The sequence below is a fragment of the Streptopelia decaocto genome (genome assembly GCF_964273445.1).
Source record: "Streptopelia decaocto genome assembly, chromosome: 11".
NCBI lineage: Eukaryota > Metazoa > Chordata > Aves > Columbiformes > Columbidae > Streptopelia > Streptopelia decaocto.
The window spans coordinates 10,245,587-10,261,178 of record NC_138666.1 but is presented as its reverse complement, the minus strand read 5'-3'; the positions used below and the strand labels follow the sequence as shown (position 1 = coordinate 10,261,178).

The 15,592-nt window shown below is 39.0% G+C and overlaps 2 protein-coding genes across 5 annotated transcripts in view; one reads left to right on the top strand and one right to left on the bottom strand.

Annotated features, from left to right (window-relative positions):
* The window catches only part of SLC7A6 (solute carrier family 7 member 6), a 28,373-nt gene extending 20,260 nt beyond the window's left edge, over positions 1-8,113 (top strand). For all 3 annotated transcript variants that reach the window (XM_082062881.1, XM_082062882.1, XM_082062880.1), the window contains 5 exons: positions 3,826-3,929; positions 4,980-5,076; positions 5,331-5,480; positions 6,205-6,388; positions 7,474-8,113. In XM_082062881.1, coding sequence (XP_081919007.1) covers positions 3,826-3,929; positions 4,980-5,076; positions 5,331-5,480; positions 6,205-6,388; positions 7,474-7,565 — 627 coding nt within the window. In that variant the 3' untranslated portion in view covers positions 7,566-8,113. The remainder of the gene's footprint in view (positions 1-3,825; positions 3,930-4,979; positions 5,077-5,330; positions 5,481-6,204; positions 6,389-7,473) is intronic.
* Positions 8,114-9,450: 1,337 nt separating this feature from the next.
* On the bottom strand, positions 9,451-15,585 carry SLC7A6OS (solute carrier family 7 member 6 opposite strand). 2 transcript variants are annotated; one of them, XM_082062886.1, is made up of 5 exons: positions 15,406-15,585; positions 13,788-14,159; positions 11,811-12,011; positions 10,858-10,987; positions 9,451-10,396 (listed from the first exon to the last, which is right to left on the bottom strand). In XM_082062886.1, the coding sequence occupies exons 1-5, from the start codon at positions 15,559-15,561 to the stop codon at positions 10,275-10,277; spliced, it is 981 nt and encodes a 326-aa protein (XP_081919012.1). In that variant the 5' UTR covers positions 15,562-15,585; the 3' UTR covers positions 9,451-10,274. The 2 variants fall into 2 exon arrangements, with proteins under 2 accessions (XP_081919012.1, XP_081919013.1); XM_082062887.1 differs by having other exon boundaries at positions 11,811-12,008.
* Positions 15,586-15,592: the final 7 nt, after the last annotated feature.

Below are 15,592 nucleotides of genomic sequence, written 5' to 3'. Positions count from 1 at the left end.
TTTTAGCAGAAAGCAGCCACTAACTCTTCTCCCTCCCCTTTTTTTACTCTCTTGATACAGTGCACGTGGTGAATGTGCTTGATAATTTGATTGCTTTTTGTACTTTTCTCTGCCCTTCTTATCCAAAATAACCCTCTGACATATGCACACAGTTGAATGCTTATTGTGGCCACTTTTACTTACACTTCAGTAACAATTTCTGCAAGAAACACTGTAGAGATCTTTGGTCTTGTCATTGTTCACAAGAGAGTGTAGCTTAGGTTTAGAGAAAACATTTCTTGGTGTTGAAGGATCTATGACTCTGTACTCTGAAATATAAAAGTGTGTTTATTGTCTGAGTAGTAATACGGAAACCTGGCTGATTTTTGTGTTGGAAACCCTCTCAGAAAATACCCGCAATGAAGGCAGGTGGGGCTATACTTGTCATGTTAAGCAAGTTAGTATCACTAGAAAGTTTAGCCAAACTTCAGGTACCTTTCAACTTTATTTTGCTGAAAGATCATTTTGCAGGCAGATCTAGTTGGCAAACCAAGCTTAACTTTTTGTATCATTCTCAAGTGAAATAATACTCTTTTGCATTACCTTACTTAGGGAACAGTTAAGCTCTTGAAGTTAATGCTCCGCCCTTTGCTCTCTCAGGAATCCCCACTACAACGTTAGAAAGTACATTCAGAATGACAGTGTTTGGTAAAGGCTGTCACTAGGGTTATTCTCTCTTTTGAAGAGTCTGGCTTGGACAGAATTAGGGAAATTAATTATTTAGACTGAGCTGGCTCAACAGTTGTACATCATATAGCTTGCATCCAGAACACATTGAATCTGTAACATCTCGATCTATGTATAATTTGTGGAAGTGATATTGTAGTTTTGCCTTAACTCTTTGTGGTTTTTACTGCTCATGTGAGTGATTGCTGTTTGCTCAGATGTGTGAAACAACATTAGCATATCTTAGAAAGACTAGATCTACATTACAGGTTGGAAATGGCCTTTCAGTTAGTCCCACATCTGGCATTCCACACTAGCATTCCATGCTGGGCCATTACTAGTAGTTTCAAAAGAAAATGGGAAATGCTTGTGAAGAGCAAATGCCAACCTGCATTTTGGGGGAAAAAGTTTCTCTAAATGACATATTAGCTAATTTGCATCCTGCAGCATAAGATTACATTCATATGTTTTCTCTCTCTTCTTTAACTTTAGCTGTTAATATTACTTACCTAAGTGCTTATCCTTTAGGCAACCTTACTAAACACCTTAATTCTCTAACATCTTGAGTGAGTTCTGTATCTTAGCTTTGTATATTAAAAAAGCAAAAACCAAACCAAACCTCTGGCAGTTTTAAGTGTGGTGTCTAGTAATTTCACTTGCTATTTGTCTTTGGAAATCAGCAGTAAAGGTTTAAAACATCCCTTTAAAATATCACAACAGTTGCTTATTAGAATTTTCATCTTGTCCTCATGCTTACTTGTTCTGGGGAAGTTGTCTTAATTCATTCGCTGGATCATTTGGGAGACCAGGTTTCTCAGAGCTGCATTTAGATCCAATAAGGACTGGAGAAAAGCACTTTGGGTTCTACTAATTATCTATTCTTGAGCAGCAGAAGTCTTTTATATACAATAATGTAAATTAATCATTGTTTGTTCAGTTTCAGTTGACTGAAAATGGGTAATCCATGGCATACAGAACACATTTCTTGTGGCATGATCTTTGCTAGATTGATGTTCTGACTTCAGCATGGAATATAATTCATACATGGATTAGTTCTTTTATACTTTTCTCATGTTATTTTTTGTAATTTCAGGGGGAATCTGTGCACTTTTCCCCTGTGTTGAAGCTCCATTTCGAGGGAAACTATACTAATATCTATAAACCAATAGAGCTCAGGACGAGAGGTGCTTTAGTAAGAATCAGGGTGACTAACACTGTTGGTGCGTTGCCTTGGAACCTTTTGGCGGGGTTCCCATTGAAGTGATTAGACACTTTTGCATTGTCCCTTAGCAGCAGGATATCCTATCTGCCTTTGCTGAGGCTCAACTAAATAACACAAAAGGACAGAAAAAAAATAGCTTTTTGGTGTAGATGATGGTGTACAGCTAAGCGGAGTTGGATTCTGAACCTTCGCATGGATAATGTGCTGAACAAAGCACATTGTCAACCCAGACAAATAACAGGAAACTTTAACCGGCCAAGATTTGCTTTATGTCAGTAAATTTTTCTGCGTTTTATGGTTTAATGATTGACGATTTATGCGAGGTTTTGCCTCATGAAAATCAATCACTCATGTCATGAAAAAAAAAATTCTATTTTAAGTCATTTAGGCTTTTTTGACCTACAGAAACATTCAGTCAACAGAACATAATGCACTGCTTTTGGTGGTCTTGTTGCTGGAGTAATTAATTAAAAATTTGACCGCTGTTAAATCCAACTAACTTTATATGCTATGAGCAAAGGCCAGTTCTGAATGTTAATCCACTTTGACTGAACTTCTTAGTCCATAAATGTTATGGTGAAAACCAATACTTAAAATGGGAGGTCAAGGGGGAGGTTTTTTCAAAATACTAAAATATTAAAAACTGAAGAATTTTTTTGTAATAGAAAAGACAAACCTGCAGAAAGCTGAACTAGTATATGTGCTTTTTATGTCTAAAGATCTTGAAATTGGTAAAGGAAGAGAGAGCCAAGAAAGTGATTTAGAGAAAGGTTCATAAAAAGGTTTAGATGACTGCTGCCTGCTGTGGTGGAAAAGATTCTAACAGCCACAAAATCTTTGGGGTTTATTTGAATATCACTTATATATGTATGCTGTCTAATGTAAACATGATCCTTTTGCTACCGTGACTGTTAGTTTTCTTCTGTACAAGAAATCATGGAAGTAATTTAGCTGTCAGGAGGTAGAATTGGGATAGGAAGGCTTCCACCCACGTCCTCTGAACACAGCATGAGTGGATTTCGGTTCAACTCCAAACATGCTGGTGTTCAGACATGTACAACGCTCAGACCAAGATGGGATTTAGAATAGCTGTCAGTCTTCATGTATTAAATTGATTGATTTTTCAAACATTTTGTCCGATATTCTAAGTCTCTCCCTTTTTTCTCCATCCAGGAGGTTGAGCAGGATTGACCAGAACAATATCTTGCAAATTATTACCCATTTTCATTATAGATCCCAGATCGCTGGCACTTGATGATTCTTACCACTTGCTGTGAAACTTTAATGCTCCCAGCTTCTCGGTTTCAGAGCTCTATCATGGAAAGTCACTACAGTCGGCCTGAAGTATTGTCTAGTAACATTAACAAATGACTGCTAATTAGACACTTGCTCTGTCATTTGCCATGTTGTGAGAGTAGAGCCCAGAAGCTGGTGGAGCTGAAGGAAAAGAAAGTTGCTTAGGAAAATGAAAAAGAAGGAAAATAAAATAGAATCCATAAAACAGTAGGTGTGCTGATGGCTATGCTTATCTTCTGCAATATGCACTTCCCTTTTGGGATATGCAGTAATATTTTTGTCCTTTATTTTCTGTAGTCACTATGTTATGCTTGAGTTCTGTAGTTCAGTTAAATCATAAAATGTGTTAGGATTAGTGAGTAAATTCTAAAAGCATTTTATTTTCCTTTGTGAGTAGAAAATGTGAGTTCACTTGCTAAAGAAGTTTGGACTTAGAATCCATACAGACATAAAAGTGCCATGTGCTGCTTTGTGCTGCATTATGGATTGTCCATATGATGTTACTATTTTTCCACACTTAACCTATTGCAAAAGCTTTGATGTAATTGTTTTACATATGCTTTGTTGCAGATATTTTCATGTTTCCTTTTCCTTTTCATTAGACATTCGCTGACCAGGTATTTGGTATCTTCAGCTGGACAATTCCCATTGCTGTAGCCTTTTCATGTTTTGGTGGACTTAATGCTTCAATCCTAGCGTCATCGAGGTAGTACATACATGTTTCTTTGACAAATGTTCATCAGTATTTTTACCTGTTACTGTTATGCTCATCTGTTATGAGAGTGGCAAAAATACTTTCATAAATGAACCTATGATGAATAGCCACAGTAAAATAACAGATGTAAATAAACCTCTGTGTGTGTGCACATACAGCTTTACCACTGCCTTACTTCCCCAAAGCGTTCCTAGCTGTCTGCAGAGCACAATTAAAGATCAAATGAATGTTGTCTGTGTGGTGAGTCCTCAGGCCCTCTCATTATTTGGATTATCTTCCATTTTACTTGGTACAATAATTCTAGCAGGTTCTTGTTTTCGAATGTATTTACTTAAAACTTACTGACTTTTAAAAACCTTAGTATCTTTTAAGTTTTTCTCCGAGTAAAGTTTTTGAAGTTGCTACTGCTATTAAACTGCAGTCAAACAGCTTAAGATACAGTATAGAAGCTTTCCCCTGAGTACTGGTTATGGATGTGGCTAGTGAAAGTTAAAATGTCTGAATAAATCCATTTGTAACATCTTCCTGTCCATTGAATGTATGTGCAATATCTCTGTATTAAGAACGAATATGAACATAACCAGGTGAAGTCATCAATATAGAATAATTTGCAGTTGATAATAAAATTATGTTTGTTTTTTGAGCACGTGGTTGAGTGAGCTCTTTTTAGAGACCAGGTCATCTCTTCTGATGGGCATTGAAAACTATTCTGCTATAAGTTGGGATGTTTTCAGTGCTAGATTTAGAATGTTTTAAAACAATAGAGGTTTATTTGTGTTACTGTAGATGCTTTCTATTTTATGTGTAGGGTTGTTTTTTAAAAATGGATGATAACAGCATGTTCCTGAAAGCTCATGTATCTTCTAATGGTGGTTGTAGCATGCATCTTTACAAGAAGGGTTGAACCTGTGTTCCAGTTTAAAGGATGGAAAGTAGTGGTGTAAATAGTTATTTTGACTGGTATTGTCCTTTGATTTTCTGTAATACCTTCTCTCCTACCTGTGGCCTCAGAATGTTTTCTGATTTTTTTTTTTTTTTCAGGCTATTTTTTGTAGGATCTCGAGAAGGTCACCTTCCTGATCTGTTGTCCATGATCCACACAGAGAGGTTCACACCTGTGCCAGCACTGCTCTTCAATGTAAGTTATTTTTTGCTTTGCTTTTCAGCTGTTCAGATGTGACTATATGAATTATTTACAGGAAAACTAAAAAATCACAAGAGAGAATTTTGGATTTACTGTCATTGAGGCGATAGTTCTGAGAGTGTGATTTTTGAGGAATAAAATCATGCCAAACACCAAGGAGTTTAAGGTGTTACTTGAAGACAAAAAGCAGCATAAACAATAAGTTTCAAAATTATTTTGTTCCTCTCACTCTTGTTCTTTTCTGACAGTGTGCTATGACCCTTATTTACCTGGCTGTGGAAGATGTCTTCAAGCTTATTAATTACTTCAGTTTCAGTTACTGGTTTTTTGTTGGTCTGTCTATTGCTGGGCAATTATATCTACGTTGGAAGGAACCAGATCGACCCAGGCCTCTTAAGGTAATATTTACTTACTACAGAATTGTTTAAAATCCCTCTCTTCCACATAATTTAAAATTACTGTCTAAAATCTGGACCGTACATGTTACATCTAAAGGTTACAAGTTGATCAGGCTTCCGTTTTATATTGTACCATGAGAGCTAGCGTGCCTGCTAGGTAAGAAGCGGTGATTGTTATCATAGCATGCACTCATTTATTGTTCGTTAGTTCAATCAGCGTCCCTTCTGTCAACTGGAGAATGTCTCAATAGGCTAACATACCCTTTTGCCTTTTTTCTTGGATTAGAAATCTCCAATTAGGAATGCTTAAGTTAATTAATACTGTTAATATGGACCACATTTAGCTCTAATATTGTTTCAGTTCAGTATCTGGTCCTTTTAGCACCTTTTCATACTTTTAAGTTGATAGTCTGCACGAAAAAGTAATTCTTGTTTCCTGAGTTTTATTGGATTTGTCTGAAGACACTTCATGCTGTTGTACAGTTTCTTTCAACACAGCAGAGCGACCATACTTGATTGCTTTTGCAATTTTTAGCAGCAGTTCTATTCAAGAATAATTCTGCAATTTGCTTATGGTTCCAAATAGCCAGATGTATAAGAGGAAGAGCAGATAATTTCCTAAAGTGAGGTTGGGAAGGAAAAGTCTGTAATTTTCACCAAAATGTTTGTAACCATAGACAATGAATATTTCAATAACATTCTGTTGTGTTTGTTCTGTTTCCAGCTGAGTGTGGCTTTCCCGATAATATTCTGTATATGCACAGTGTTTCTGGTCGTAGTGCCACTATATAGCGACACCATAAATTCCTTGATTGGAATTGCCATTGCTTTATCTGGAATTCCAGTCTTTTTGTTGGGAGTCTATTTACCTGCATCGAAGAGACCTCAGTTTATCAACAAGATTTTACGTAAGTTTCTTTGTAGGTGTAGGTATTGTTAGGAAAAAGGAAAATTAAATAAGTGAATCTGAGTGTGTTGATGAAAAGGGTTGTGGTCCACAGCCAGCAGCTAAGGACCCACAGAGCTGCTTGATCACCAGCCCCCCAACAGGATAGGGAGAGAACAGGAAGAGCAAAGGCGAGAAAAGTTGTTAGTCAAGATAAAGGCAGTCTAGTAAGTGAAATAAATAAGCGGGGAAAAAAAACCCCTACTGCTGCAAAGGCAACCACTTACCACCTCCCACAAGCAGACTGATGCACAGCCAGTCTCCAAGCAACGACCGCCTTGGAAGACACCCAGCACATGCTCACGCTTCTTCCTCTACTTGTTTTTAATGCTGAGCATGACATTTTATGGCATGGAATAGCCCTTTGCCTAGTTTGACACAGCTCTTATATCCAAAACATAACATCATATGGGCTGCTCTGAAGAATGTTAACTGCATCCCAGCCAGGCCCAGTAGAGGGGTATACTGATATGTTTTCACCCCAGATCTTATCTTTGAAGATGGGTAGATTTTATATCAGTCACAGATGGAATTTTGCTTTATGTTGAATCGCTGCAGTTAAATTATACATTTCTCTGCAGCAGCACACTGTTGTTGTTGTTACTATGTGAGAAAACCATGATGAGGGATGTGGAAAGGATGTTTTATAGCATAATCTTAGAATGCAACAGGATGTGGTGCTGCAGTAGCTAGTCAACGAGTAAATAGCCAGTGATCTTGTCACCTTCCTGTGTGCTATTTGAACATCTTGTTCTGTTTTTTGTTCTACCAATTTTACACTCTTCAGTATAGAGAAAAAAATATTTGGTTACTTGGTGGGGTGCCTCAGAAGAAAAACACCCTAGGATATCAACAGACGAGTTTTAAGCATCTGTTTAAAAAAAAATGGAGTGGAAGACACTTCTTGTATTTATTTTATATTTGTTTCCCTTAAGAGAAGGGAGGCAGCATTCTGGATAGCTAACTTTCATTAGTCAGATGGATGTTGTGTAATTAGTACTGAGATAGGTGGCTATTATTCTGATTTATCTCCCATTGCCTCTGCAGGTACAGTCACACGAAACATGCAGCTGCTCTGTTCCTGTGTTTTAACAGAGATGGATACAATTGAAAAAAAGTCAGAAATCAAATCCAACTAAAATTTCAAAGCCGGTACAAGAAACGGGAGGGAGGATAAGGCAGTTATGACAACAAAAGGGAAGAGAAGGAACTGGAAAAAACGGCAAAACTATTTCCAGTGGTCTTTCAGAAACACTGAAAATGTACTTACTTGCAGTTGGATTCCCACATAAGTTGTGCCCTTGTGTCACCCTCCTAAACTGTGGCATATTTTCAGGGCATGGTTTTATTGGATTATGATTATGTACTCATTTCAGGCACACAAGCTCTGCGTCAGTACTGTTCCTTCTTCAGAATTGGTGTTAAAATGGTAAGAGCTAATGGATCAAATTAGATTTCTGCAGAACCAGGCGGTGAAGTAATGCATTTTTAAGTTAGACTGAAAACCACTTTGACTCAAAAGACCAAAAGGCATTTCCAGCTTAATTCTGATGGATGTTTGCATGAAGTGATTTGCAGTGCTATCTCAGTTCTTATCCCAGAAGACAACTGGTCACAACAAACTACCTGATTTGTCATTATTAGCAGAAAAATGAATAAAGTTGTGCTATATTATTTAAAGACTGAACCAGCCTTTCTCCCTTAAAGATAAGTATTTTATTCCATAGGCTGTGTGGAAATGTGGTATCTGACTGTTGCAAGGGTTTAATCAATAACGTACCTTGGTGCTAAAGCTTTGATTAACATTTGATGATTCTTTCTGGTTAGCTTGTTAGTACATGGTCAGCTTATGACAGCTTTTATGAAACTTCCAAAATTAAAATGCTCAGTTTGAAGCTTGTAAGCATTTGTTTATGAACTGTTTCAGTGAACACACGTTAGCAGTGTTACCTCAGCAGTCAGCAATTCCCTTGCTAAATTTCAGTGCTGTTCACTGGAAGATGACCATCCAGAAACTCACAGAATAAACCACTTTCTTGTGTTCTTCTATAGAAGAAATACAGGTCTGTGGCAGCAACTAGATCTTGAAAGCTAAGTAGCACTGAGATAAAATAAGAATAAAAGGTAGTACTGCAATAGACTGATGCTAATTAGTATTTGTAATTTCAAAGCTGCAAGCCTAACATCAGGACTCCTTGATAGCAAATTTTGGTGCAGCAAAAGGTAGCATGAAGCCAGGCTGTTTAGCTAGCAGACTGAGATACACTTCAAAGCATACCTGGAATTTTTACTTTAGTTCAGAATGTTTACCTCAGCTGACCTGAGTTTGTCCACATGTGCATCTTTGTTGAATTAAATCTTGTAATCACAAGAATATGACTGAAAATGGGGTGCACCATTTGCTTCATCAGCCACTTGAATAACAGTGAGAATATATAGATTCTTGTACTGACTCCCTGACCAGGTTATCTTAAAAAAAACCCTACAGAAAATGGCAAATGGTGAAGACTAACATATAATGGAGTCTTGGGATACGTTTAAGATAGTTAAGTTCTAGCTGAGGAACGCATGTGCAGAGGTAGGGTCTTTTCAGTATTTAATGAAAACTAGCATGTAGCTATTCTAACACAGCTTTTCAATCTTGCATATGATTAGACTGGATTCAGTTGAGACATTTGTCCAGTGGGCAGCATAGATTTAACAGGCCAGGGTTGTGGCATAGGTAAATAGTAGCCGTATTAACCTTTCTGTGAAAGCAAGGGAAAATATTTTGCCTTCACTATCTTGACATCACCAGCTGGAACTAATTAACCTTAAGTCACTACTGCAACCTACAGCTCATGACTGATGCAGATCTACATCCTATTAGCTAGTTTTTACAGACTAAAGTAGGAGAGTGCTGAAATCCTTTGTGTGTCCAAACAGGTAAGATGATTAAATTGTTCTAAAGATGAATACAAGTTAAAATGCTGACATGGCTTGAGCTGTACCAACTCCTGTAATCTTTAAATGAGTAAAGAAAACTTAGTCAAAAATTATTTATTTACAATGTAAATGCACATATATTGTTCTACTCCGATAGTAAAATTACTGGAGAGAGATCCATCACTAAAACAGAAAAATCAAGGCATTTCATATGCTCAAACACTTGTAAAGAAGGTAACTTGAAACTCAGGAATAAATACAGTAGAAAGCACTGGGAGAGAATGCCTTTTTCCAGGACTTCCCCTTGTCGTCATGGCAGACATGTGGATCCTGTGAAATCTGACACATCAGTCATGATGAAAAGGGCTGCTGCCAACAGTGCTGCTGTATGTAACATATATAAGGTCGAGATATTGTCAGTACAGGTAAAAATGCTTGGACATGCAGCTTTAAAAAAAAAACCAAACCAAACCTTCAGAACCTCAGCATTACAGAATGGGCAGAAAAATCTACTTTAAAGCATATAGTATCTTTTGCTTGGAATGGGAATTTGTATTGTGAAGTGGCATATTCATACCCAGCTAAGTTGGCTGCTCAGATAATAAAAGGTTTTAGCTTCTACTGGAATCCAAATCTAGTATCTAATACTCAGCCCTAGTCAGGAAGCGTTAGGCTGAACCATGCTCGTCACCCAACAGTTTCAGAAGGCCAGACAGGCAAAAATTTAGCTTAAAGCTCATCCATATAAATATTGGTTTCGTGCTGTCCTAATGAGAATAACTTTTACTGGAAAGTGGTTTTCCATGTTTTTCTTTAGTTCAGCATTCTTATGAACAGCCATCAGCAGCCATCTGGATTTTCAGTTCTACTGCTACCGTAGAATTTCATCTTCAGTAGGCATTTCACCTTCAAAAAAAGGGCTGTTAGTCAGAATCCAAATCCTGCATCTCATCGTATCCAAATTCCCGTATAATATCCTCTCGGTATTTATTCCATGTTCTTCTCCTGTAACATTGGTCCTCATCACTGAAGCTCTCTTCAGAATCTAAAGGAAGAGCATCAACACTTTCAGATTATCCCTTCCTTTTATTTAAACAATTAGGTTAACCAGACTATTGTAAGCTTCTTGAGTAACTCACATTAACAAATACAACATGTGAACAGCTTCTCTATTAGATGAAATTTGAATTGTGCGTGGAGTGCACGGGGATGGGGAGTTAAGAAAAGAGTGTTTCACAAGTATGTAGAAAAAGTCAAGTATTCCTTCTTAAAGCAAGCACTCTTTTGCAAGTGCAGCAGCCTGAGACGGAGTTCTCAATTTTGACTTTGCAAAGACACCAGGATCCCTTGTAGTTCCAAGAAACATGATTCTTCTCTAAGCAGGTTTAACCCATTATAAGACCAGAACACTACCCCAGCAGTGCTCAGTTAGTTGCTTTTTATAGAGATGGCATGTAAAATGGATGAAATCTATATGAATGCAAACAGTATTTATGACAGGCATACCTCTTTCTCCATCACCATCTTCCTCAGGTAAGAATTCATCTTCATCAGGATAATCATTACGCCAGTTATTTTCATCATTTTCATCATCTTCGTCTTCATATATTTCCCCTGGAACATGATCATCATCTACCTGCATGTCAACACAAAACATAACATTCACTATAAATACAGACTCTTGGCATTAAGCAGTTTATCATCCACCTATATGATACCACACAGATCATAAAGAGCTAAGAGATACTTAGTACCACAAGCATAAGTTATTCAACAGTTGCACAAAGCACACTGTAGAAAAACATTTGTTGTCAGTATATTCACCACAGCACGGCAATCTGCTTTAGGTGAGAAATCAGTTAAGTCACCTTCCAGTTTGGCCTTTAAATGCCAAGGCTAATGTCTAATCTTACTTCAGCAGTAGCGTAATAGATCAAGGAAAAGAAAAAGCAGCTTCAGGTTTCTGATAGGCAAGTCCATTGATCACAGTATCTATACAATGAAAGACTGAAGCATACATTTAGCTTCCTAAGTCCACAGTCACTGAAGGACAATTCTGTTACAGGAAAATATCGTAAGTCAAGTCCTCAAATACTGTAAAAGTTGTGTGTGTCTCCCCTTGCTCCTTTTTTTTTTTACCCAACTGCATTTTCAACTACATTTTAATGAGACATGAATTAAGTTTACATTTGTGTGCCAAAATTTAGCAACTTGAAGCCAGACAAATTCTTCTGACTACATGAGCACTATCTCTTCAGTTTTCATAATTTGCTTGATTCAACAGTAACGTGGAGGAACAGAATTAGCAGCTACAAAAAGCCCCCCACAGAACTCACTTGAGCATACACGCAGTATCTCAAACGATCTTTCTTGTCATGGCAGCTTTTAACGAGAGCACTCTAAGTCTGTTTATTTGTGACATTTCTACTTAAGAAAGATCTCGTTTCCCACACGCTTACCAGTTCATATTCTTCCCTATAGGGCTGTACAGAAAGGATATTTTGGATCCAACCCAGAGTTGATGTTTCCATATAATAGATGTCATAAACATACTCATCTTCTTTCTCAGGGTGTTCTTTTTTACCATCTTCAGAAACATTTAAACGCTCACGGATCATCTCTACTGCATTGCAAAGAATTACATCTGGATCGGTCTTCTGCTGACAAAAAATAAATTAAAAAATGTGTATTTCCACTGAAGCCACGCACACAAAGTCTTAGTTATAGCCAACAGCTCCCTAAGGATAATATTCTGAAACCTTAGACCAAAACACATTCCCATTGGAACACCAATATTCAGAACAATAGCAACCTAGAACAGAAAGACACCAAAGAATTTTCTAATTAATGTACTGCAGCCACTCATGCTGTGTTTCAGATAATAGGACAAAACTTCAGGGACAAGTTCATTAGAAACTATTGGAAGAGATATGACTAATCCCATAGAACTGTTCACATATTTCTGATGACATGTTGGTTGAAAACACAAGTTTTAAGACAGCTTGTGCTTCATAGAGCGTTACACTTGCCACACTGCAGGAAACGTGTGTGTAGTAGTGCAGATAACATGCAAGCAGATTACAGTATTATTTTCTCACTTCAACATTAACACAAAAGAAATTTCTTCATGCTTTCTCCTTCCTAATAGATTATTTGCAATGTATTTACTTTACTGACCTGCACTTGCAGCAAAAACCTGCCTGTGTAGACCTTCATATTTTTCTCTGCTAGAGCTTTTCAGAATATCGTGTCCAGCCCACAGTGGTGTCTCCTGAACTACTTAAATCATTCTGAGGAATTATTTTTATACAGCTACACACCAGCCTTTTACTCACTTCTGAACACTTACAGACTAAAAAAGAAAGCTTACTTCTTGCTTTCAACACTTACTGCTAGCTCTAAAAGAGGAAAATTCTCATGCTACCTCAGTTTCATTTCTGTTTTTCTAATCAGCAGTGATAAATAGCAGCTAACTAACAGATCTGAAATCTGTTTGAGCTACTTCCTTAATAGAAAGCAAGAGTTCATACTAAAGTTTGATGGCAAAGCCCTGAAATAACCTGTAAGAAACTCTGAAGGATGGCAGCTCGTTGATCTGTTAACTCACCAAGCATCTTCATTAATGTTAAGCATTTTAAGTTTTCCTCAGAGCTGTGATGTGCTGCATAAGTAAAGCATCCACATGTACTTACACACATTGATGGAATTACTAAACAAAGCATATATAGCTCTATTACCCTCTTTTTCCATATGGTTACGAGTCTCTTTAATACAAAATCTTCCTAAGACTCTGTCTGCAAGGCAATCCTGCACAGAAGGCTGAGCTTCTTCATGCTTAAAACCATCCTAGACATTGAGCAGATATTCCTCCAACTGCAAACATAAGTTTAACTCATAATACCAAGGAAAACAGAATGTAGGGGCTTAAGCAGCTGTCAGACACCTGGAGTACTGCTAAAAATATACAATAAAACCATATATTGGAATTCTGAGAATGGAAGGCTCAAAAGTATTGGTAGTGAATCTTGGCTACAAGTGACATTCCAAGTCATCTGAGTGGATTAACGAGTGAGATTTTTTCTTTTCTAGGTAGAGAAGTTAATAAAAAAACACATAAAAATCTCAGAGATCCACAGGACAGATGAATGTGAGAATTTATACACCAGAACTGAGTACAGAAAAACCAGGGTGGTACAAGCCCTTCCTGTAGCATCCAACTGCATATGGCTGTCTGTCCCGACAACATAAGTGCACTTAAGGATCCTCATGAAAGCTGCTCCCTGTCCAATATTCCAACTTGTAAATACCTAGCTAAACATCCTATTAAATAGTGGAATACTTACAATGCAAAGAAAACCTTTGACAGCAGTCAGTCCACATCTAACAGTCAACAATGATACCAAAGTACTTTGAGTACACTAAGTTCATTTGCTGACCTGTGGGTCTGCAGCAGTTACGCTGGCGTCTCCTGCCACCTCCTCTTCTTGTTCAATATCAAACAACTGGAATTTCCCACAGCAGTCCGACCCCTTATCCGCAGCACTGCTCTCCTCTCGTGATGCATCTTCCTCAGCATCTGACGTGGCACCATCAATCGAAGCCTCACCATTTACGACAGGTGCAGCTGTTTCAGTGCAGTTCGGTCGATGGCTGGCTACGACACGATAACGGTTTTCCTTCCTTTTCACTTGCTTGGAAGAACGAAGTTCCTGAATGATTCGCTGAGTGCTTCCTAAAGAGGGTCGCAGACTTTGAGCCGCTTTGTCTCGAGTGATCACTTCTTGAACGTATTTTTGAACTGGCTCATTCTGGGTAGAAAAAAGAGAAGGAATATAATAACATAGTAAGTCATACTCCTTTCTAGAGGTGATTAGTAACTGCTTTTACTGGTGCTTCCTTTTGAGGAATGCAGTACCAATATTCCTAACAACATTCAAGTAACTTCTACTGCTGCTTTAAGCAACACAACCATCATAATATTCTCTTGCTATAAGGAAAAAAGGTATTTGTAAACTGTAAAACTGTTTCAATTTTAAATAATATATTTTGTGATACAGAATAACTCTCCAAAGAAAAACATGTGCCTTTGGAAAACTGATGGTCCTAAATTTAAGGCACAATAACCTTTACAGCCTCCTATAAAGAGCAGTTCCCAAGAAAGGTCAGTTTTATCCAATATAAAAGGTTGCACAGCGAATGAACGTTGTTAACCTCACAGGGCTGAGCTTCAGCACCAAAACCAGCAGGAATTCAGGCCTCACGTATTGACTATTCTGTAGTCTGTACGTGAAGAACAGTCTATAAGGGTATAAAAGTCAGTGCTGAACACAGCTTGTCACGATGGTCACTCTGCGCTATGTTCCTTCACTAACAACATTCAACAAAGATGATGAAAGGAGTGGAGCAACTCCCTTATGAGGAAAGGCTGAGGAGCTGGGGCTCTTGAGGTTAGACAAGACTGAGGGGTGACCTCATTCATGTCATTCATGGGGATCAATATGTAAAGGGTGAGTGTCAGGAGGATGGAGCCAGGCTCTCCTCGATGACAACCAATGATAGGATAAGGGGCAATGGGAACAAACTGGAACACAGGAGGTTCCACCTAAATCTGAGAAGAAACTTCTTCCTGGTGAGGGTGCCAGAGCCTGGCCCAGGCTGCCCAGGGGGGTTGTGGAGTCTCCTTCTCTGCAGACATTCCAACCCGCCTGGACACCTTCCTGTGTAACCTCATCTGGGTGTTCCTGCTCCATAGGGGGATTGCACTGGATGAGCTTTCCAGGGCCCTTCAACCCCTGACATTCTGGGATTACCGGCCTGTTCTCACAGGTTCGCCGCTGCGCAACCGGCCGGCGGTAACAGGCCGCGCTTCGCATCGAGCCGCCGTTCTTCAGGCTACTGGCAAGAACTTCGCACCCACAAGGGATCCCGAAAGGGATCCTGTAAACCCGGGGAAAGCTGCTGCTTCCAACAGACCCCTCAGCACTGCAACAGGGATCAAACCTCCCCCGCCCGCCTGAGGCACGGCCTCAGCCCACACCGGCAGGGCCGCGGTACCTTGGAGGACACGGTCGCCACCAGCTTGAAGAGGTTCGTCTCCACGGGCCGGGCGCCGCTGTCCGTGCGCAGCCGCTTGCAGGCGAGCAGCAGCGCCTCGGCCGGCTCGGGCCCGCCGCGCTTCCGCCTGACGCGCAGCACGGCCGCCTGCTCCATGGCGCGCGGGGCACGCCGGGAGGGGCGGGCG

Coding starts and splice junctions, on each gene's coding strand:
- SLC7A6OS (XM_082062886.1), bottom strand. CDS start 15,561: ATGGAGCAGGCGGCCGTGCTGCGCGTCAGGCGGAAGCGCGGCGGGCCC. Junction 14,160..15,405: donor TGGCGACCGTGTCCTCCAAG/GTACCGCGGCCC, acceptor TTTTCTACCCAG/AATGAGCCAGTTCAAAAATA. Junction 12,012..13,787: donor TAACTGCTGCAGACCCACAG/GTCAGCAAATGA, acceptor ATTTTTTGTCAG/CAGAAGACCGATCCAGATGT.